The sequence below is a fragment of the Corvus hawaiiensis genome, chromosome Z (genome assembly GCF_020740725.1).
Source record: "Corvus hawaiiensis isolate bCorHaw1 chromosome Z, bCorHaw1.pri.cur, whole genome shotgun sequence".
Lineage (NCBI taxonomy): Eukaryota > Metazoa > Chordata > Aves > Passeriformes > Corvidae > Corvus > Corvus hawaiiensis.
In genome coordinates, this window is record NC_063255.1 from 55,303,965 (window position 1) to 55,328,274 (window position 24,310).

General features: G+C 37.8%; 1 protein-coding gene across 1 annotated transcript in view; it reads left to right on the forward strand.

Annotated features, from left to right (window-relative positions):
* PCSK5 (proprotein convertase subtilisin/kexin type 5) overlaps positions 1-24,310 on the forward strand; it is a 229,397-nt gene that overhangs the window by 194,075 nt on the left and 11,012 nt on the right. Inside the window, exons 23-29 of the mRNA XM_048290931.1 lie at positions 646-843; positions 1,186-1,254; positions 10,086-10,128; positions 10,930-11,072; positions 12,211-12,411; positions 21,129-21,212; positions 21,673-21,868. Coding sequence (XP_048146888.1) covers positions 646-843; positions 1,186-1,254; positions 10,086-10,128; positions 10,930-11,072; positions 12,211-12,411; positions 21,129-21,212; positions 21,673-21,868 — 934 coding nt within the window. The remainder of the gene's footprint in view (positions 1-645; positions 844-1,185; positions 1,255-10,085; positions 10,129-10,929; positions 11,073-12,210; positions 12,412-21,128; positions 21,213-21,672; positions 21,869-24,310) is intronic.

Genomic DNA, 24,310 nt, shown 5'->3' on the forward strand with positions numbered 1-24,310 from the left:
TTAAGGCAATGAAATACACTTAGCATAGTGATGTGTAATTTATACTGTAGGGTGACTGATTAGAAAACTCCCCATGTTGGAGGACATGGCACAGGAAGCTATAGGTCACAGGCTTCATTCAGAAGGATTTGGAGCAGGGGACCTCCCAGTTCTCATGCACTAGAGAATGCTTGTGTTTTGATAGCTAATAGCTGCACGTCTGCTATTCTAATTCAAGTCTAGACGATTCCACTAAGATGAGGATTACAGTTTAATCTTCTAGGGACACAGAGTGATCCTTTCCAAAGGTGAAGTGGGACACTTTGCTTTTCTAATAATAATTGTACATTTGTGTGTACTATACATTACAAATACTTGTTTGTCCTCTGCAAGGAAACTCAGTGATGGAAAAATCTTGATCCTTTTTTTATCAGATTGGTGGATGTAAAGAGTAATTGTTTGCTAGCATGATATCTTTACGTGCCATAAACCTCTAGGAACATGAAAAGTTTGAGATCCTGAAACATTTATATATCTCATCTGGTGTAAAACTGTAAAATCTAGCAGTCAGTGCCTAACTGCAGCACTGGAACTTCATAAAGCTCCTTCTCATATCCCAAACACCCTCTGTGGCCAACAACTTTTTCCCATTTGTTTGCCACACAGACCAAAGAGGGGTGGAACGTTTCCTGTATCATGGGGAGTGCAGAGACAACTGTCCTCCAGGGCACTACCACTTGAAGCATACCTGTTTGCCTTGCCCTGGCCACTGTGACATGTGCCTGAACTCCAGCCACTGCAAAAGATGTTTCAGAGGCTACTACCTTACTCAAAATGTGTGTCAGAAGCACAATTGTAGAGAAGGTAAGCATCCTTTAGTAGGAGATAACAAATATTCTATTCAATTTGTTACAGAAATCTGCTTAAGCACACTAAAAAATATTTTGAAATACACAGTCACACCTGACCATGAGGTCCTTAAGCTCCAGCTCTGATCCTCTTCTAATATCATGTTATTGTAAAGTAGGAGTATTTTCCTCAAATTGAGTGGGTTATGCAAGAGCAAATGAGAAAACTAATTTCCGTGAGTCTTTCTCCTTTTTTGATTTGAATCAAGTTGATATCCAGGAGCCTTGCTGAGTGCTTCCAAATGTTGCCCTCGTATTATCTAGAGTTAACCCAAAACTGATGATTTGCAAAACACAGGTGAAGTGGAAGATCCTGACTCTGAAGACTGCGTACCATGTTCAGATGGATGCCAGAACTGCAAACAGGGTAAATATTCCCCTTATCCATCTTACTGTTATTCTTAAGGCAGGGAAAATCTAGTCCCCTCACTCTTGTCATTATTTAAGTGCATGCTACTGAGCAATTAGTCAGTGGTGCAGGTGGCTTCTCACCAATTATCCCATACTATATGAAATAAATTTCTAAAATTTATATTCAGCATAAATAAGAATAATTTTTTATTAATTCAGCTATTAACATTTGAAACACTTTTATTTTTTCCTGCTTGAAAGCCACACTCAGGCTGAAAGATTTACTGACTTTCTGAAGCTATTATCAGACACAGAATTTTACTATAGATGTTCAAATTTTCTAGGCCTCAAAACAGACCACCGCCCTGTGCTTTTTCTTCAGGATACAGACATAAGCACAATCTTTAAATTTCATTCAAGATCAAGTTATTGCAATAACAATACTACTGCCCTAAAAGAATTCCTTGTATGTGTTCAAGGTTGGTGTGGGTTAATCCGTCCACCCATGTGCAGTTGGCATTCCTGTAAAACAGACAAAAAGGAAATATGTTCCATTGAAAATGCAACCAGCAGTGTTAATTAAAAAGAGGGGTCTGAAATTCAGGCGGAATCTCAACTTCCGTGTCACAAACCGCTTCCCATGTGGCTGTTGCAGCTTCCCTACAGTTTCAGGGGGTTCTCCTCCAACCAGAATATCCGGAGAAAGTGAGACTGTTGGTAAGATGTCAGTAAGTGCAATCATGGGTGAATGCTTACTGTCCCACAGGGGTCTGCTAAAGGGGTGTGGCACTCTCTTCCAGGAAAGCACATATTCTGCTTTGTCATGTCCCAGAAGAGAAAACCTTGGATGTAAAGATATGCCCTTTCCATAAAAAATTTATCTCTCACATTCAGGGCTGCCATCCATGGTTGGAACACTTTCTGAATTTGAGTTTCCAGTTCTGCAAAATTTAGAACAGTATTGGCATGCCATTGTCTGCAACAAACTCTAAACCACAACTGTCTGTCCAGCTCTTTTTCTGGCTACACTAACTGGCATACCTAATTTACTGTAAGGATTTTCATCACGTAACTCCTTCTTTCTGCCAGTTGTCCAATCTAATAAGTGGTACCATAAAAACCATGATGCTTGTGACCAGGCATTCTGTGTGCGTTCAGTCAAGCTTTCCTCTGTGCCTACAACTGCCCCTGTCAATATTGTTGAATAAAGAGATGGTTTTAACATGAATGCAACTACACTGTGGTCTTCTTTTGTATGGTGTGTTATCCAGATTCATGGCAGCTGTCTGCTTGGCTGAGGGGAGAAGAGAAGTTAAGGGAGAGTATACATTTCAATACCTGTCTTTATTGATGCTATCAGATGTTACCTCCCTGTGCTAATATTTTCTGTGTTTTTTATGATGCTTGAGACTTCAAATAATGTCTTTTTCTTCTGAAACTATTTAGTGGCAATCTGTGTTTTGAATTAAGGAGAAATGTACTATGTATGAATAGCAACTTTCCTTAAAAATAGTAATTTCAAGTAACTCAGAGGAATATTTTCCTCATTTATAAACTTAATAAGCCTGTATAAGGAGACTGGAAGGTTGTTAATGGTCAGTTGGAATACAGAAAAAGTGGCTGTACTCATCTACCTTTTTCCTGGGAGGATCACTGATCTCCTAAATATTAATCATCCATAACATTCACTACATAGTTACAAGTCCTTGCACTCAAAGTTCTGATTTAAAAGAGGATTTTAAGAGCTTCAAGGGTCTACAGAATGGATATAGGTAAAACAAAGGCTGAATTAGTTTTCACTGCTGTGTAAAGTTTGAAGTATTAAGATGCCAGAGTTTATTAACAGACATTATATCAAGGAAAGCCTTTCGTGGTCACAATGCATATGTTATTGAGAGTCAGAGATTGGTTTTTTGTTAGTTCTATTTGGAACAGAAGAACAGTAGTGGCCTAAAAGCACAGTCCCAAGCAGATTTTGCAAACTATAATGTGTTCTTCAAATAAAGCAGAACCTGTAAGCTTCACATTTAAAATAAGTCAGGTAGCTATGGTAGATGCTTGCATCTATCTGTATAATATGGTAGATATTTGCTTATATTTTTACTCTTAATATTCAATGAGTTTTCAGGCATATCAACAACAATTAATAGATAAGTTGAGTACAGTAATGGCTTTCTCATGTCTAATGAGAAAGATGATGTATTGAGAAACTTTTGTAAAAAAACCCTAAAAACCAAAAACTTAACTGCCGGTCTCTTGCAAGAAGTTCATTATTTTGCAAGATCTAGACAAATTACACTGCCATAAAAATAACTTCAAACACTAAAATTTCAAGGTGAGAAAATAAGGAATGTGCTACATTTAGTTTCACATCGTCATAGTCTTTCTACAGGGTCCCTTTTTAAATTAAGTGAATGCTCGAGGATTTTGCAGTCTCTTTGTCCTATTTTCCCTTTGAGACAATTGAATAATTTAATCTAAGAACTGCAGAGCAGGTGTAGGAAAAGTCCAACACTATGAACATTTCAGGTAGAAGTGTGGTGGGAAAAAAAAGGAATGTAGTGATCATAGCAATTGGAAATGCAAATACATTTTGTGCATATTTATGAATCTACAGCTGACTCAAGACCATTCTCTCACAGAAAATCATTCAGCACCTGCTCCTTCTGAAGCGCTTTAAGATCCTTCAATATAAACTCTAAGAAATAAAAATAATTAACTTCTTCAGTTTATACTGAGCACAGGGTCACTTATAGAAGCTTTATTTATTTAAAATGGATGATATTACATTCTAAACCAGGAGCAGCAAAATTCAAGTGATTCTCTTACTGTCCACAAATAATAAAGATTATGATATTTTTCTCTTTTCTTGCAGACAGAAGTCTAGTTTTCAGGAGGGATATATAATCATATTAGGATAACTGAACTGCCTGTTGTCTTACTAGCCTGAAAGAGTTTTGCTCAAAAAGTCTTTTTCACAAGGCACTAAATAATAGATTAAACCACCACCTGCAGTCTCAGGCAATGTTGTACTGCTTTGTGCAGATAGGAAAATTAATAAGATTTGCTTCCTTCTGGCATTATGACACGTGCCAACAGAATAGAGCAAGTCTGCTTGGGCAGTCTCTCTTCTTGATCAGTAATGACAATACATCCAGATTAACACAGAGGTATCATACTTTTATAACGGTTTGATACGTTATATTCCATATCAGGCATTTAAGAGAAGAAAGTAAAACCCACCCAATAAGTAGCACTGCAGGTTATTCTTCACCAGGTGTGAGGATTCTAAAGTATATTGACAATGTTTATTTGTAAGATCTTCTGTAATTCTCAAGGAATGTAGTCAAATCTGTCTGGTTTCCTTCAAGTTTGGAGTGGATTTTGTTTTAGGGCACCAATGTGGCTATATTTCTTTGCTGTATCAACACTAAGAGTAAAGATAGGAACTCTGAGAGAGAGACTTAATCAATGACAGGCAAGTCTATGTAGTTAAAATATAAAAGGTACTTTTTTTTAAATTCAGGTAATTATTTTCTTTCTCTTTCACTTCATTAATTCAGAGGCCACTTGTATTCTAAGGATGTAACGAATCTTTAATGCTCACATATACCATTCTACCTGCAGACACTGACAAGTCCTGGGATATATTAATAGGAACACTGCCTTAGAAAGCATAATCCCAGAAAGATCTATATCTTTGTGCACACAGTGTCCAAACAACAGCTATGCACATTAGGGTTCACCTCCCCACTTTCTCCTGCCCACATACTCTGGGCTGCTTTTTACTCTGCTTGATGCCACACGAACCCAATTGTGCACAACTTCTCATGAGATCTGAAAGGCAGACTCCTGCACAGGCACAAGCCAAGTCTTAAGGGTGACTTCAGTACCTAAGTTTAGTTCTAAATTCTTAAAAACATCAAATATATCCCTACTTCTGTGCAAGCAAACACAAGCACAGTATTGGACAGACAAAGTATCTAAGAAAATGTGCTGGATACTACACAGGTCCACAGTGCCAAAATTGTCTTTATGATACTTCATACCTTTGGTTCCTCAGCTCTTATAACCCAATTTTGGACATGCTGAGTTTACTTTTTAAAGCTGCAATGAAGGATGGCTCCCTCTGATGCAGAAAGATGGGAACTGCAGGTCTTCGTTACCTTGACCATCGGCTTTTGATTAAATTTTAATGTCTTTTTTTCTGGTGGGTGCCAGTAAACATCATGAAGTCTACAAAATTAAATCCACTTTCCTCAACAAAAGCAGCTTTGGAAGAGAAATTTTTGCTGCAAAAAATACTAAGGAAGAGGATTTTCTTTATGCCATTGCAGCATTTACCTTCCACCTCTCAATGTAAGTTCACTTACATATTTAGATAACTGCAGAATAGCATTCATATTTTCTCCAGACTTCTAAAACCATAATGAATTTCAGACACCTTCTTCAAAGTCAAACCTTCCTTTTTAGAAAGCCCGTGGCTAGGAGCCAACACTCAGAACAAGAGAAAAAAATAAGGTAAAACTGTAGATTCTGAGTCACTTAAAGTAATTATTCCAAGAGAATTTCAGAGATTTGCAAGAACATAAAAATCTTGGTTCCTATTTCTTATGTTTAAAATACAACACGTGGGCTAAAGTGTTTTCTGAAATAACTTCAGCTCCGTCTGTAATAATACCATTTACATATGCCCTTTTGCACTTGCATAATGAACAGACACAAAATTTGGGTACCTTTGAAAGTGATAAGTGACAAACTTCTCTGATATGCCGTATCTACTGACTCGCATACATACACTTCACAGGCAGAATTTGCCACACCATTAACAAATAGTGCTAAATAAATACGAGCACCTGGTTCATTGAGGAGGTAAATATTTGCAGCACATGGAGCTGACGTCGACCACTGATAAACTCATTGGAATCAACAGAGGACAGGTCATCCTCTCAGAAGTGATTGTGCAAGTCAGGCATTCTCTCAGTTTGTGGTGGCAATCTTCCTGCCAGTGTGCTCAAGGAGCCACACTTTCCTGACCCAGTTCTTAATTACTTGTGGGTTCTCTTCCACTCACCTCACCCAACCTGAGAAGGAAAAATATCTTATGATATGAATAGTTCTAACGGGTTCCTATAGAATACCTCATCTCCATGCTGCAAAATACAATATATGATCCACCCAGATTTCTACAGTGAGCACCATGACATGGTTTTACAACAGTTGCACTCGGACTACTTTCAAAGGCTAACACTGAGAATGAAGTACTCCTCAGTAGGGTGCAGAGAGAAGAATGTTCAGTAAAGTTATAAGGCTTTTCTCTTTCAAAGATGCCTTACAGAAGAAATTAATACTGAGAAAACCCAAGGAGCTGTGTCCCTGAGAATAAAAGCCCACCAAAAAGCATTTAGACCCAAGTGTGTCTCTTTGATTGAGCGGGGGAAAACCTGTGCCACTCTCAAAGGTCATCCAGAACCTAACTATTTAATTTGGTCAGGGTTATAAGTTCTAAGTACAAACATAACACTAGAAAAGCAGAAAGTGAGAATAAATAGTACACAAATGATCAACAAAATCCATTATAGAGTGGAATGGAGGAACATAGAGTTTATAAGGCTGCAGGAGTGAGAACAAAAGTATTTGGAGAAGATTTAAGGAAGTGTGAGACAGCTGAAAGAGCAGCACTGTGAACAGACTCAGGCTTACAGATTTATCATTACACGATAAATGAGTGAAAGCTGATCTGGCTCCCACAGCAACTTAAGAAAGAGAAAGGAAAACTTCATTTCTTCAAACCATTCCTGATGATGAATAGACTTTTGCTTTCAAGACAAAATTATGACAAGGACAGTTTTTTATCTCAGAGTAAATCTTCTGCAAGAGGTTAGTCTTGCAGAAGGGGTTTTAGATTTGCAGATAATAAGATTTGTTTCTACAAGCTACTGTGGTATGCAACCTGTGCAAAAAAAAAAAAAAAAAAAAAAAGCCCTGAAAGTTTTGGAACTGTTCTCTGATTTTCAGTCCTGACATTTCAGTGTAGGCAGAACATCATATTAGAGTATATTGTCTTTCCTACGGTGTAGGTAAAAGAGAATTTCCTTGCACATTGAAGATACAAGGTGCATGTATTGAAAAAACTTTCTTTCTTTGATTTTTTTTTTTTCTGAGAAAGAAAAAACTACTTCCTCTCTGAAATCCAGGCTGGGGGAAAATCACTGGAAAAGCTTAAGATGTGAGATTGAACCATGAGTTCTGCAAGTACAGAAATTACAGATTTTAGTTTAAAGTTCTCCACAGAAATACATGCACAGAAGAAAACTACTGGCTCAGACCAGAAGTTCACCTAGCTCAGAAGCCACTGAGCAAACATACTTTTAAAATTAAATATACAAACAAAGCATGTATTTCTACTCCAATGATCTGCAGTTCAGAAGCTTCATGAATCAAAACAGTCAAGAAATGTTAACTGCTGAGTCACTCTGCTGGAATTACTGAAGAAAATATACATTAGAACAAATATAATCTAAACCATCTGCAGACCAGATCCTCTTTTCAGGGAAGTTTGCTGCCTCCTTGGGGCCCAGATCAGGGACCTCACCAAAAGAATGAAGAGGTTAATAGAGCCTTCGAAATACTGCCTACTCCTGCTTTCACATGAGTACCAGTGATATTTCAACAAAAAGAGCAAGGTTAATGAAAAGAGATTTCAAGACACTAGAAAGACTGAGTGCCAGATCCTGTGCTTTGGGCACAATAACCCCATGTAGTTGAGAGAGCTGGAATTGGAGAAGAGGATTCTCAGGGGGAACTCTCTACAGCTGCGTGAAGGGGAGTTGTAGCCAGGTGCAGGTTGACCTTTTCTCCCAGCCAGCTAGCAAAAGGATGAGAAGCCATAGTTTTTGTCTGCACATGGGGAAGTTTAGGTTGGCCATTAGGAAGAATGTCTTCACAGAAGGAGTGGTTAGACCTGATGGACTTTCCAGGGAGGAGGTAGAGTCTCTGTCCCCAGAAGTGTTTATGGAAAGACTGGACATGGCACCTAGTGCCATGGACTAATTGACAGGATGTTTGGTCAACAGTTGGACTCACTGATCTCAGAGGTCTTTTCCAAACTAATTGATTCCATGATTCTGTGATTCAGGAGAGAAGGTAGTGTTTTCTTCAATTCTCCCAGAAATGAAGAGCATGGTCTCTCACAGTATTCTTCCAGACAAAACACCCAGCATGCAGCTGGATAAACAACATCATGGGATGGGTGAACAGCTGGCTCAGGGATGAGGCACAAAGAGTGATTGTGAATGGGATGACATCAGACCGGTCACCAGTGGGGTTCCAGAGGGCTCCATCTTAGGCCCTGTGCTCTTCAACGTCTTTATAAATGCCCTGGATGTAGGGCTGGAAGTTCATAGATGGTACAAAACTGGGAGGAGCTATTGAACTCATCAGAAGAAGGGAGGTCCTGCAGAGAGACCTCAACAAGTTAAAGGTCTGCGCAATCACTAGCTGTATGAAGTTCAACAAGGGAAACTTCTGCACTGGTGCAGTCTCCCCTTAAGGACTGTGTGCAGTTTGGACAGCACAATATAAAAAAGACATTAAGCTCTTAAAGAGCATCCAAAGAAGGGCCACAAAGATGTTGAAGGGTCTGGGGGGGAAGCTTTAAGAGGAGCAGCTGAAGTCACTTGGTTTATTCAGCCTGGAGAAGAGGAGACTGAGGGGAGGCCTGGTTGTAGTCTACAATTTCCTTGTGAGGGGAAGAGGAGGGTCAGACATCGACCTCTTCTCTGTGGTGACCAGTGACAGCCCAAGGGAATGGCCTGAAGTTGTGTCAGGGAAGGTTTAGGTTGGATATTAGGAAAAGGATCTTCACCCAGAGCATGGTTCGTTGCTGGAACAACTCCCCAGGGAAGTGGTCCCAGCTCCAAGCTTGACAGAGTTCAAGAAGTGTTTGGACAATGCTCTCAGGCACATGGTGTGACTCTCGGGGATGGTGCTGTGCAAGGCCAGGAGCTGGACTCAGTGATCCTTGTGGGTCCCTTCCAACTCAGAATATTCTGTGATTCTGTGATTCTCTTTATAAATACGTTTACCCAGGTTGTTATGTTTCCTTCCATTCTGCTGCCTTGGTTAAATTGAAAGAAATAGTGAATAGAAGATAATGGAAGGTTATAGAAAATATTCTTCATTTTTGAAGTCAAATCCATAACTTTAACAGTTTTAAAAGTTGCATAACACTTTTCTGGTTCATTTAACAAATGTTTTGAATACAAAAATTAATTTTCTGGTGGGAAAGTATACCCAAAAGGCTTTCCCTCTCCACCACCTCTTCTACCGTTACCCCCTCTCCAAATATAGAAATGTTCTTGTCTAGCTCAGGATTTTAAAATTTAAGCTGATTACTTAGATCTCTGAAAACTCTGCTTTTACAAGTGTCAAAAGCGTTTAACTTATCTTTGCAACAAATAAAGAAATAGGATGAACCTATAGGATGAACTTCAGGTAAGTTGCAGTCTCCTTTTAACAGTGCATTTGACCCACCCTGAGCCCCTGTGAAGGTTCTGCTTTCCAGATCAACACTTCCTAAGGACTTAGCTCCTTCCAGGTACCTGGTTTATGCTGAGGACTAAAAAGCCACAGGTTACTATGAAAATACAGGCCAGGATCAAATTGTGGAAGATTTAATCTCAAAATAAATGTGAACAGAGATTCAGAGACAACAATGTTCTTGTTAGGCTTTAATTGTTCTTCTGTAAGAAATATTAACATAAAAATGGTGTAGCAAAAGTTCTTTTTGGCATTCTGGTTTTCACTCTGAAAATTATTTACATAATTTTATCTATTTAATTTCAGATGATCCAAGAATTTGTATAACATGCATTGAAAACTATTACATGTAAGTATAGCTGTATAGCTCTTCATGACTACACATTTTCCTGAAGCAAAAATATGCGCTTCACTACATGAATCTGTGCTGTGTATGTTGTCTCATCCTTTAAATTGCCTGTCTGAAAAACTGTAACTTGGAAAAATACTTGGGAAAAGTTGGAAAACTAGCCAGCCATTTAGTATTGAGACCTGTTAAAACTTACGGACTGGTGGGACCTTTGCATATCAGAGGAGAGGAATATGGAATAAAAAGTGTCAAAAAGTTAATGCACATGGATTTGTTGTGTCTAGTTGTGGTATATGAAGTTCATAAGACACACTTATAAATGTACAGGCTTTATGCAATGGAATAAAATATTAATTAAAATTTTAAATTAAATGAAGCAAAAAGAACTCTACTGCTTTTCAAAGAGAGCGTTAGTAGATCTCTGTAAAAATTGGAAAAAAAATTGATTGTATTGACTATGTATACAAATACAATGGCACTGGAATATATGTTTTTAAAAGCAATCATCTCTTTACAATCATAATATAGTAATTTTTAATGAAGCATGTATTTGGGTTTCTGCCTATCTTTAAAAAATAAAATAAAATAAATTATATTTAAGAATCCTAAGATAAGGAAACATGACTTTGCTTGTTGAATAAACAACCTAACCACAAATACACTTTGAATCCTCGCTAGAGGAATAATTTCTGTTCATTACGGTAATACAGCTTTACCATTACCATCCCTAGAAACACAGAGAAAACAAACTCAGTGACCTTCAAAAGAAACTTACTAATTATGTTCTACTTTATTTTACAGGTATAAGCAGCATTGCTATAAATACTGTCCAGAAAATACCTACAGAGATGAAAATTCTTGGCAGTGTAGAGACTGTCCTAGCAACTGTGATAGCTGTGACAAGGATGGGTGTGACTCATGTGAGGAAGGCTTTTATCTCTCAGGTAAGCGAAGTGCAAAGTACAAAGTATGGCATAATACACAAAAATATTTTAGACCTTCTCTTCAGAAAAATACTCTGGATCCAAACTCTTAAACTCAAAAATCTGGTTTAGAGCAGAGAGCAGAGGCTGAGGGGACTTAGCTCTTTGCAGAATCAGGCATTTGCATTAATGCAAGGTGGTTATATTACCCAGTAGTGTAATTTGGTTCAAAGGGTCTATATACTTAAATTTCAACTCTTCGGGCCACATAAAAAAATTTGTATTTGATTCTGACTTTGTGAAAGGAGGGGTTTTTAACTAGAGAAAGACATTTAAATGTTTCCTTACTATTTGCAAGTCTAGTTTTACTTTGACTTCTAAACACTCTGAAACAAGCTCAGTTAAAACCACTAAATTCCACACCAGATTCACACAAGAGTAGGAATCGCCTAGCTTTATTAAGAAGCCATAAATCAGGCAGCTCTGGTTCAGACATGGTCCCAAAAATGAATCACAGGAATTCCTGAGGTTATAATGTTTTCTTGCATTGGCTGTTGAAAGTGCCCAGTAGTGGCACCACACTCATGGAAAACTCTGTGGTCACAACCTGGGTGAGTTGTGGGTCTATGATTTTTTTTCATTGAAATCAGACAAAACTCAAAAAGCCATAAGTTCTACAACTTCCAGAGGTTTTGATGAGGTATGCGAATCCTTAATCTGAATCAGATTTAAACCTGACTTTAACTTCATACTCAGCAGAAACTAGAGAACCTATAAATTTGCATATGTCTAAATTTGCATATATTTAAAAAACTTAGGGGTGTCTAGTCTTTAATTTTTTATTGAGACAATATAAGTATTGGGACTTAACCACAAAACTTTTACCCAGGCTTGGACTTCTATTAGATTTGTATGTACTAATGTTTAGCATACTGATTAAAGCCAAGCTAGATTTAAATGCAAATTAGTTTGAAGTTTATGAAGTTTCTCATATGCAACTGAACTGAATTTAGATTTCATGATAAAAAATTGGAGTTTATATAGCTGCAAAAAGTTTCATATGTTCTTACATACTGGGGTTTTTTCATTAAACCGTTTCTGCTGGAGACAGAGGGGTTGGCAGGGGTCATTATCCTTCCAGGCTCTGTTTCTGTTGCAGACGGCACATGTGTGAGGGAGTGTGGAGATGGCTTCTTTGCTGACGGCATCTCAAGAGAGTGCGAACCTTGCCACAGGAGCTGTGCAACCTGTGTTGGGTACAGTTACAAGGACTGTACTGGGTGCAAAAGGAGTTTCCAACTATCTCATGGGCAGTGCCTGAACCCAAGAAATTCTCTGCCAGCTTGGAAGCTCTGGAGAGGTAAGCTGAAACAGATCTCATAATCTTTTCTCTTTCTCTGAAGACTACTACAAAATTTAGAAAGAATAGAGCAAGATCTTGTAGATTGATTGAAACTGCGCTTTAGTCAAACTTGTAATTTTAAAAGTATGCTGACCAAACAAATTGGTTTCACAGACTGAAATTCATCATCCTGCAAATAGCATAACATTTCAATACAACGTAGGTGTTTCTCAGCTATCTTATATGAGTAAAGATTAAAAATATAATTGACAAAAAGATGAAAGTATGAAAAAGATAAAAGATGGGTGTTAGGTTAAGCTACTGGGAATTCCTTATCTAAACAAGTAGGTGCCTCTTAGGTCATGTTTTAGACCAGATTTGTTTATTTGTTCCCTACAGAGAAGTCAATATAAGCTGGAGGAAATAGAAAATAATATATTATGTGGCTCTGTGTGTGTGTGACGTGAAAAAATCTATCATCTCTTTATTCCTTTCTCTGTGTAGATATACTCTGCTTTCTGAGAGACCAAATATGTGTTGTAGGGCTACATTCTGACATTCTGGTCCTACACTGGCCATTTCCACAACATTTACAAAATAATTACTTTTTTCTTGGTGGTCTTATCTACAGCATGAGGGAAACAATTGTCTACTCCAAAAAAGCTCCCAAAAACCCAGAAGTTATTTGGAAGGAAATTGCTTTTATTTAGAGATGTTGAGAGGAACACTGTAATAATTTTAAATATTTTTTTCCTTCTTATCCATCTCCAAATGCAACCTAGTACTGTCACAAATTTCTTATTAAAAAGTTTTAAATGAAGAGGGCATATATAGAATATTTGTCATTCCCATTATGTCAATATAAAAAGAACAATCAAATGTTTATGTTACAAAATTAAACTGTGAAATTGGAAAAAAAAGGGGACATTCAAATTTTGTAATGGAACAGTAGTAAAATCTATTATAAAGTTTAGGGATTTATATCACTAGGAGTCTTTAAGAACACATGAAAAGTATCTGACAGGGATGTTTGCTGAATGGAGCAAAAGACTCTAAGATGCATTTTTGAGCCAAGTAAAAATTTTCTTCTGGTTCCTATGTTTTTATTTGAATCAAGCACATCCAGGAATTATATTGGTCTATCCCTAGACCAATATGATCTTGCATTAGAAACTAAAATACAGTAGTTAATACTTTCAGAAAAGATACTGACCATTTCTATTAATTACCTATCTGTTGGAGAAATGATGCGTCAAAAGCAATAATCTTCCTTCACCTCAAAAAAATATCAGAGAGACCTAAAAAGAAGAATATGAATAGAAAGTTGATCTCCTACGTGCATTTCCTTGCGTTTAATCCACAGAAGCAAGTTTGGGGTCTTCTCATTTTAAGACTATATCTACATCAGTGCCACGAAAAGATCACATCTGTAGTCTGATCTATCTATTGATTATCTCTTTCTCACACTGTTAAACACAGTGACTTCTTGTCAGCTTTTTTCTTTTGAGCAGACATCTGATGCAGTCTGCATAACTGAACATTGCTGTGCTGTGAAACTTCTTTCTCTCCATCTTGCTTACCATTTCTCTTTCCTTCCAGTAGTAAAAATACATCTGTCTTTGGGACATTTCAAACTGATATGTCTCACTCAGATCTGTACTGGCTGGAACACTAATGGCTGCTCCAAAGTCACAGAATTCATGCTGCAGCTGGTGATGGGACAGTTCCTCTTGGATAGCCCTGCCAGGATTCCTCCAGTGTGGCAGCTGCTGTACCATGTAACTGCTGAGAAAGTGATGTTGAAGTTGATGGTGTTCTGAGCCTTTTTTCTCCAGGCTTCCCAATAGTAGTAATCTTAAGTCAAAAAGTAATGAAGTTGCCACTGTGCTTATTGAAGTTACATCCTTTAGTAACTACATTTATTGACATTTTCTGGAGTTTCTTATTCAGATACTGTAGGTTCATACAGTTCTCATAAAAATAACATTCATTGTTTAAAAAACAATGCAACCTGAATCGTTGATTTTTTTGGCTAGAATATCACTCACTCATTTCTTCTGATGATTTCATTCAAGGGGCAGATGTCAGCTGGGTCCAGATTTCCAACTGTACCATCTATATTGGAAATTCTTATTGCATGCTAAAGGTCCTTAGCAAAAAATACAGGATTTAGGCAGGCATGACCAAAACACAGTTAGCTCTAGCAGTGCATCATGCTGATAGAGTTGTTCCTGGTTAGAGACTGCAGTGCATTTCACACTCTGATAATATTTTAATACACATGGATCATTTTAAAAGGGGAAAAAAAAGCAAAGCAAACAACCAAAAACTTCCTGTGTTTCACAATCTGTCACAACTATTTTCTTAATTATCTAAAGCTTTCTGAAAATCAATAAAATTTAGGGGACACAGTCACTGTCATTGTCTATACAATTCTGTAGGATTAGTACAAGAATGGATAAAATTAAAACCTATCTCTGCTTCCTGAAATTTACTATCAGTGAATATTCTGGCTCTCATACCTGTACAGAAAATATCCTGGGTTAAGAACAAATGATCCCTCTCCAGCTTATTTTAAGCATATCTGTAGGGCTTCCTTCTCTTCCGTTATACATTTCAAAGATATACTCAATATATACAGATATACAGAGAAAATAATTTTTCTTTCATACTTGAGGGCAAAATCATAGCATCTTTCCAAATCTTTCACCACCTACTCTGGACAAATGTATCTGGGAATATTTTATCCCACTTTACCTTTCTGTTGTTGTTCTTTAGGTTTTTTATATACACTTTGAGTTTATTCAGGGTTACTTTTTCTTACCAAAATATCTTCTGTCTCATCTGGTGTCAAAGGCATTTTCTACGGATAGCTTGTCATGCAGCGTAACAGGCATAATCAAAGTAGCTTGTTCAGGCTGTAGGGGATATTAGAATAACTTCACAATTTTCACCAGCCTGATGTGGGAAAGATTGTGGCTGAGATTTGGGTTTTGACTCGCATCTTGTCTGGCTGTTCATCAATATAAGCTTCTTACACTGTGTCCTCAGCACCCTCAAATATTTACATTAGTGCAGCACCATGGCAGAGCTGCCTCTGATCTTCAGTGGCCTGAATTAAAGAATCTGATTAAAGAATACAGGCCAGGTGATTACCAGTCCTACCATTTTGGGGGATTCAGCTGGGTCTGGGGAGCCAGGCATTACATAAACAACCTTGTCCTTGCCATGGGAGCAAAGGTAGGAGAGCACCAAATGCATCCTCAGTACATGGCCTGCTTCAGACAGTGCAGGAGGACAACACAACTAGGAAGATAGACAAAATTTCCAAATCTAATAGTTTACATCAGATTTTACTATGTTACTCTTTTATTTACTCTTTTTCTTTAGAAATGTACTACTTGAGAGTTGAGGTATTAGACCTTGAACTGTATTACAAATAATGAAACAATTTCTCTTTGGCTCTTTCAGCCACATGAATTCAGTGGGTTCCTCTGTGGGTTTAGTGAGTATGTTGACATACCATGTGGAACAATGTGACTTTTGGGAAACATTCTTGTTTTGGTGGTTCCAAGGCTAACATAACTAAAAGGGCAATACATCAGAGCCTGCCATGGAGAAAACGACTCAGGGTCTGCCCTCCTTTACAAGCTGAGAGACTAGTCTATTTAGGTTAGAAATAAAACCTTTGTGAATGTGGAATACACTTCTATTTTCAATGATGTTCAAGGTTTCACTTCCATTTTTTATGCAAGGATAAATTATAGACCTGTCCCACAATTTTCACGAGCAAGCACTCCAGCAGCCAAAACATTCTATTAAGAAAATCTATTTAAAATTATATATATAAATTGCTGGTATATTCTGCTGGGCAAGCTATTCCACTGATATCAGTAATCCCTAAAAGGTCATATTCAGGTCTGAAATAATGCAACAGAAAATGTCTGTTACTCAGGTTTTTAAAATGACAGGGCAAGCCAAGAAAAGGAGAAAGGAATAAACCCCCAACAACTAAACTCTAGGTTTCTAGCATGAAACATCTGTATTTTATCTCATATGCCAGATGGTTAAATGAATTTGGAAGCCAGGAAACACACTAGTGTAAGCTTAATTCACCAAGTGAGTACAGAGCCCCTTTTAACTGGATTAGATATTTTGCAAATTATGAAGAGGTCTTTGTTTTGCCAGATGACTAAAAGGCTGCACCCTATAGTAATTCCTTGGGTTGGTATGCCGTATTTTAATGAAAATTAAAAATGGAAAAAAATAGGTATGGAATGAGAAATATTTCTAGTGATGGAATATGTGTTTCTTTACACACAGATAAATAGTAGCAATTTACCATTACCTACCACCTCCAATAATAAGAGCAACCTTCCAAATGCACCACTGACTAACTGCATTTTCCTTTTCCTAAATACAGAGCAAAACAAAATCAGTAAAAACATACTGGTTGAGAGAAAGCAATTCAGGCTTTAAAAGGACCTTAATGCAGCTCTGCAGGTATACATATAAGGGTTTCAGGATATGGGAAGAAAAAAACAAGGAATGTGCTATGCAGAAGACAGGAGAGAAATCAGCAGTAGGAGAGAATGGGCCATAGTCTTTTAAACATGAAAATGTTCTGGCATTTAGGGTGCAGAATTACATCATCATGGGAAGAAGTGGAAGATCATTTTAATCACCACCCATACGTGAAATTTCAGGTTGCTAGAAGCAAGCAAAAATGATCCATTATCAAATATGTTCTTATCCATGACAATTTCATATTCTGGTTATTTGTTTGTAAAATTATACAGCTGTTACAGAACAACTAGATTGATAACTAATGGTTATTGGGGAGTGTCATTTACTTCCCAGCAGTCCCATAATTTCCTTAAATGTACAGTTCACGTAAGTCTTCACAATGGGAGAGGTCTACCATTTTATTACATATGTATATTGTTTTCAATATGTTTTACTATATTTATATAATTGCAATTACCTCATGGAGACACGTAACCTGTTTAGGGCTTTTTATTCATGATTGTATTAGTTTTACAAGAGCAGTGCCATGCACAGAATAAAATCTAACAAACTAAGCCACACTTCTGGATCACATTCAAATCACATATTGCTACACAGTGTAAAAGCTAGACACCTTCTAAAAGGAATACACTCGCAGTAAGAAACGGCACTGCATTCCCTTCTGCATCCCTCACTAAAGTAATTGTACCATGGTCCAATAACAAAATACACTGTAAATATACAATCCTTTCAGGAATTAATATATAGGAGCTAGGGATATTACCAGGAGTTAATAAATAGGAGCTAAGGATATTACAAATGTACACAAGAGACCTACTTTGATAGCAACCAAAAGTGAAAAGTTTTAAATCCCCTCTTTACTCATAGGAATGCATGAACAAATGAGATTTAAATTGAAGGAAATAAACCATCTTTTGCCAGTTTGAACACTTCCTGCTTGCACTACATGGCCTAAAGATCCATTCTCCAAAAGGAACAGGTAGAGAGAGCAAGGTGGATGGCAAAAAGGTGATGAGAAACTAGAAAGTACTCTTATAACACTGTTATGGTTCTGAATAAAATAAGGAGGGACTATTAGGCAATTCAAATGCTTTTATACCAGAAGGCATGCTTCTTTATATATGGCCATATCTCTGCTCATATGTCCTCAGGTTTTTTAGAGAGTTTCAGCTTGTTTTTTTAAAATAAGTTTTACATTTTTCAGAATAAGTGGCAAGCATGTGAAGAAGACCATACTTGTTTCCTTGTGAACCCCTGATTTTCGCCCTGAATATTTCTGACAACTCATTTAATTTTTCTCTAAAAGCAGATTGAAAAAATATTGGGAGTTAAAAGGAAGATGACTGAAGCAAAAATAAAGTAAATATGGGGATTGTGTTAATTGAAAATAAAATGTTACTCATTTTTTCCTTAATTAATTTTGGGGTCACCATTAATATCTTACAGTAATACATTTCAAGAAAATCTTCCATTGTCTCACTCATGATGCACAACCCCAAATGAGAAAAGAGAACAGGAAAAAAATATTTCTCAGTCTTTCCCCACCCTTCCAGTTTCATAATCCCTTTAATAGCCTGAATGGGCAAGAGCCCTGTGGTAGCTTCAAAGCTGCAGTAAAATCTAGTGCAAGAAATAACGAAATTCAGTTTTTCAGATTCTATAAAATAACAAGACAGACTTTTCTGGGTCTAAGATGTTGCTCATTCTAACAAAGACACAAGAATAAAGGTGGTCTTGAGTCAGATTCTGACCCAAGTTTAAATAGAGGGCTTTTGCTTTTGAAAATAAAAAAATGGATATTGAATTTTTTTTAAAAGAAGAATATAAGTTTAAGGATAAAAACAACTCAGTAGGTCTCCAAAGATCATTCATTTTGTTGAACACTCAAGTCCTTTAAGGGAAAGGAAAATTGAACCCAACAGCTTAAACCCAGTAATTTTTAAGCTTTCCATGTGCCATGAAGGAAGACCAAGGAAGTACAAGGAACTACATGTTGCATGACCATTTCCTCAGCTTTGTAAGGCTATTCTTTGGAAGGATCTTGTTATATTATTGGAAGTACTGTGCACAGTTTTCTGCAAAAAGGTCTCTTGCACCGCACTTTCCTATTTTGAAAGCTTTTTGCTGTGAAGGAAACTTACATTTAAAACGTTCACATTATTCTAAATATGTGTTGTATTTCTGTTTTTTTAGTAAATGAAAGCCACAGTCACAAGAAAGACTCATTTTACCTGCCCAGAATTTTTTTAAAAAAATGATTTTTACTAATTTCTTCTATCAATATTTAAATTGGGAAATTTAAATACTTATATTTGACTGGAAACAAAATGTTGTTTCTGTTGTCAACAGAAGCCTAATTGCTTGCATACATTCCCCTCTGGTGGCAACTAGTTACAATTACAAAAACCACGACATACTGCAAAAAGGAAACAGAAATAAAAACTAGTTCACCAAAAAATATCTTTATTTTTCATTCTAAGGTTTCAAACATTTAGAAAGAATGAACTCTTTTAAATATTCTTCAGCAATAGTTAACAACTTCCCTGCTTAACTTCACCTGATCTTCACTCAAAACCAGCAAAAGAGAGAAGCTTTGCATAAATAAAGTTACGATAATAGAAAACCTTGTAACATCCAACTTCTGTGGAGTATTTCTTATATTCTTACAGTCAACATTAAGGACACTTCTTAAAGCTTTGTTAAATAATGGAGAGTAATGAAAAACATGAAGCTAAGACATAGTCTCTCCAAGAAATGCTTTGACAGTGAATCTCACAAAAGTAAGCAATTATCTGTTTGAGGATTATTTGCATAAGAGAAGTCAAAATGCTTATGTGCTACATACCTTGAAAAAGACTCAAACTGCCCTCTGCACTCAGGTGCAATTGTATACAGTGGAGTCCTCCTAGCAGGACATGTTGTAACCTGAAATACAGGAAAAAGGTATTCAGCAGGGGAGAACGGGCAATTGCCAACAGTATGAGTTTTAACTTGGGCAAATGCTGGATTCTGCACCTTGGGACAGTACAATCCTGGTTTCTTGTACAGAGACTGAAGAGAAGCACTGCGGAAAGGGACCTGGGTGCTCTGATCGATGGCAAGTTGAATGTGAGTGAACAGTGTGCCCTGGCAGCCAAGAGGGCCAAGCATGTGCCGGGATGCTTTAAGAACAGCATTGACAACTGGTCAAAAGAGGGGATTGACCAGGTCTGATGCAGCCTCAGCTTGAGGACTGTGTGCAGATTTGGGCACCACAATACAGAAAAGACAGAAAGCTAATAGAGAATGTCCAAAGGAGGGCCATGAGAATGGTGAAGGGCCTGGAAGGGAAGGTTTGCAAGGAGAGACTGAGGTCACTTGGTTTGCTCAGCCTAGAGTAAAGGAGACTTCATTGTGGTCTTCAACATTCTCACATGGGTAAGTGGAGCAGCGGGTATGGATCTCTCACTCTTGTGACCAGTGAGAGGGCTCAAGAAAAAGGCAGGAGGCTGAGTCAGGAGAGGTTTATGCTGGATACCAGGAAAAGATTTTTCACCCAGAGGGTGATTGAGTACTGGAACAAGCTCTCCAGGGAAATGGACACAGCACCAAGTCTGACAAAGTTCAAGAAGCATTTGGACAATGGTCTCAGCTTATGGTGTGTCCTGCACAGGGCCAGGAGTTGGACTTTGATGATACTGATGGGTCCCTTCCAAATCTACATATTCTGTGATTATATGATTCCTGTCTCCTTCTGACTCAGAAATTTTAGGTTATAGGGCAATGGTGTTCTGAACAATTTCATTCAAAATGTCCATGAAATACCACACTAAACCATGTCCCTAAATGTACGTACTTTCTAGATCATTCTGTTTGCAATCTATTAGTATTATACATCTGTATTTGGGTTTGGCGCACTACACTGAAATTAAGATTATTTGGTTAATTATAAAATTAAAACCATTATTATTCTCATTTGTGATGAGCAGTCCAGAACAATGCCTTAGTGAATGTGAGGAAAACATTTATATTTTCCTTTAACATAACTCTTAAATTACCATTTAGGAGAGATGAGTCAAATACAATCATTAAGTTCTTCAACTTCATGAATTCCAAAAATTCACAGAAGTGCATTTTCAAAATACCTTAGGAAAAGCCACAGGAAGTGTCCCTCCTGAACAACAAAACCAGATGGTAAAAAATTGAACTTTTTTCCCCTTTCACCCCAGATGGAAATAGAAAATTGCTGTCCTGTGACTCTTCATGTATGACTTGTGAGAAATCTGCTGATGTGTGTACTTCATGTCCACAAGGTAACATTTCAGCTTCCTTGGATAAGTTTGCAAGTGACTATAATATTTTGTAACCTACATGCTTCTAGAGAATGTTTTTGTCGGTGGTCACTACAAAGTCCCTCAACAGCTTAAACAATAGGCAACCAACCCTTGGTGATATGGTTTAAGAAAATTGTCATATTGACAGTGTTCCTTTTCTCTCAACTAAAATCTGTAGACATGATGCAGGAATTACTCAATAGGGATTTCTTCAGCAAGACATACTAGATAATCCTGAAGATTCCTTCTAACTGTAAATTTCAGTGAAGTCTGAGGAAAATATTTTGGGAAATATCTTAAAGAATGTTTTATTCATTCTTTTAAGAACCAGAGTTGAATTTTGAGAAGTTGAAAGCTTTTTTATAGCCATCCAAGGCAAAAATCTTTTAAATATATGTCTAATTGATGCCTTTACTCCCCTGGGGTGCTCTTCTGCCAGGAAAATTTCTCATCCATGATACCTGTGTTTCTCTGTGCCCTCAAAAATATTTTGGCAACACTGCAAGTGGAAAGTGCGAGATCTGCGGCGATGACTGTGAGGTGTGCTCCGACCACTGGCACTGTCAGAAGTGTCAGTCTGAACAGAACCAGCCATTCTTCCTCCACAAAGGCAGATGTTTAGAGGAGTGCCCTGAGTAAGTAACTCCTCTTATATCATCTCTAATTTTTTCTCTGTGCTCTTTCTCTTTAAAGTTCAGAATTCGTTATTAAACTTTCAAGGAAGACCTTAACCTAACCCAAGCTACCAGAAACTAAGGTGAATGTAGTTTTCAGACTGCCTGAATAAACAGTATTTTCTTTTGGTTGGAGAAAAAGTAAAAAAATCAAAAGTGAAGGTAAGACATCAAATCCTATGAAAGATGGAACAGGTCTCAATGAATTCAGTAGGAACATCATACTTCATGGCAAATGATAATAGAAGTTCTAGACATTCTCCAGACTTGCTCCTTCCTCCGAGTAGTACAGAGCATTGGTATGAACTCAGACAGTGAATGTATCAGAGCCCTGATACGTAAATACAGTGCTTAATGTGTGTTTTTCTCTTTGGCTCATATTTATTTTATATATTTTTTACAAGTGGAATTTAAAAATATTCCCATTTGACTGCAATGGATATTAGATCAGGCCCATGAGTAGATCAGGTTCTCTCTTTTCTGTGTTTTTTTCTTCAGCATTCATCTTGTCTACACCTAACACAGTTCTAGGTGCTCGAGGCATGAGCGCTGGCATGCCTCAGGTCAGAGAGAGTCCAGCTGTGTTACTTCTGTGCGTCGCTGAAGCGACTTCGGCATCAGGAAAAGTGCTGCTGGCTGAGCCAGCTAGCTGGCTTCTTTGCAGAGGGAACATGGCAGGAGCTGATGGTATCAGCTCACGCTAGCTCGGAGACAAAGGAAGAGAGAGGCTGTTCTGGTCTGGCTCCTACCAGGTTTATTGTTAGAAGTTTCGCAACCTGAACAAGCTCGGGGGGGATGGAATGTGATGGGAAGTGATGGGATGATCCCCTGAGGCTTGTCCTCAGTTTTATAGGGAATTTGAAAACCCTGGTGAAAGGGGAAAACAACCAATGAGTTACAAGCCGGGGGAGGATACAAATTAACAAGAACCACTGGGGGAAACCGAGAGGCGGGAGTTATAACAGAGAACCAATAAACAACCGAGTAACCGGGAATTTTCCCGAACCGGGGGAGGTGGCTTGTACCCGGGCACCGCCTGGGGGGGTGCGGCTTAGGCTTCTGAGCCGCCCATTGACCCACCCTCTGAGCCTGCCTCTTTGGGAAATTCGATCCAGGGGATGGGCTGGGATTGATTGGCATCACACTGCCCCAGCCCTGCAGTGGGCTGGGTCACACCAACATCTACATATACATAAAACCAGTGCTATGCAGAAAAAAAGCCTTGCTTAGTTAACCTTTTTTCTTCAGAAAAATGTGCAGCTCCTGCTTTTCTTGCAATCTCTCTGCCACTGCCTTCCTGGTAATTTTGTCAAGTAAGTCAATGAGGGCCAGTGGGACAGGTTTTCTTCATCAAATGTCGCAGTAAATGCAAGGTAATTGCACTAAAGCCTACTCTAGTCCAGAAACAAATTTTAATATTAGAAACTGAGGCATACAACCATTAATTGTGTTTCGACATTAATATGTCTCTTGTCAGTACTCATTTCCCAGTAATTCCACCCAGAGTCAGCGTAACAAATCAAAACTTTTTATATAGCACTAGTCATTTCAGGTGTTATTATCCCTCTTTTTTTCCAAGTTCTAGACTGTAAGTATTGGCTTCCCATCATTGAGCAAAATTCACAAGGTTTAAACTCCAGTTTCAGACTCTGAGGTAAAGTTTTTGAGACTCAACTACTTTCCACTGGAGCAAAAAATGAGACTCTTTATTAAATGGGTTGGTTTGGGTTTTGGGACATGTTGTAAGGGATAAAAAGGTTTGACTTACTGCATGATTAATTTCTGACAGGGGAATTTTAGAAGACTGGGCTAACCAAGTACTCAACTTTGGAACAAGAAAACCTGATAGGACTGTGAGAAGTAGTTGCAGGACCTTGATAAAAGCTGGAGAATAAAAAAAGATGAGAGTACGTGACAGGCACAGCTCCTCCTACCTTTTCTCTAACCTTGCTCCTAATGCATTTCCCCAGACTTTCTTTGGAAATGTCACAACCAAGAAGGGAAGAAGAAGCACTCCTCTATAAGGAATAACAATTTTGTTAATGTAAAGTACATATTCTAGGAGTACTTTCTATCTCAACTTATTTAGTTTTCATCAATGGCTCTGTGGATTAGCAATCATCTCAAAATGTCAATTTACCCATCCTTTAACCTTGCAACAATTTGGTTTTGAGAGTGTAGACAGATTGAATTCAGTATCTCTTTTATGCATCTTTACTTGAAGCCGAGGTGCAGATTTTTTCTGTATTTATGACTAGTACTCCCAGATGTGGCTGTCTACATTTGCTCTCACACCACGCATACCAGCAAAATGTACTCCTCCTTTGCCATCTCCAGCTTGATCTCAGTAAAGCAAGGTACTATGCAAATATCCTGCTTTTTGCTGTTTTTCTTCAATCCCTG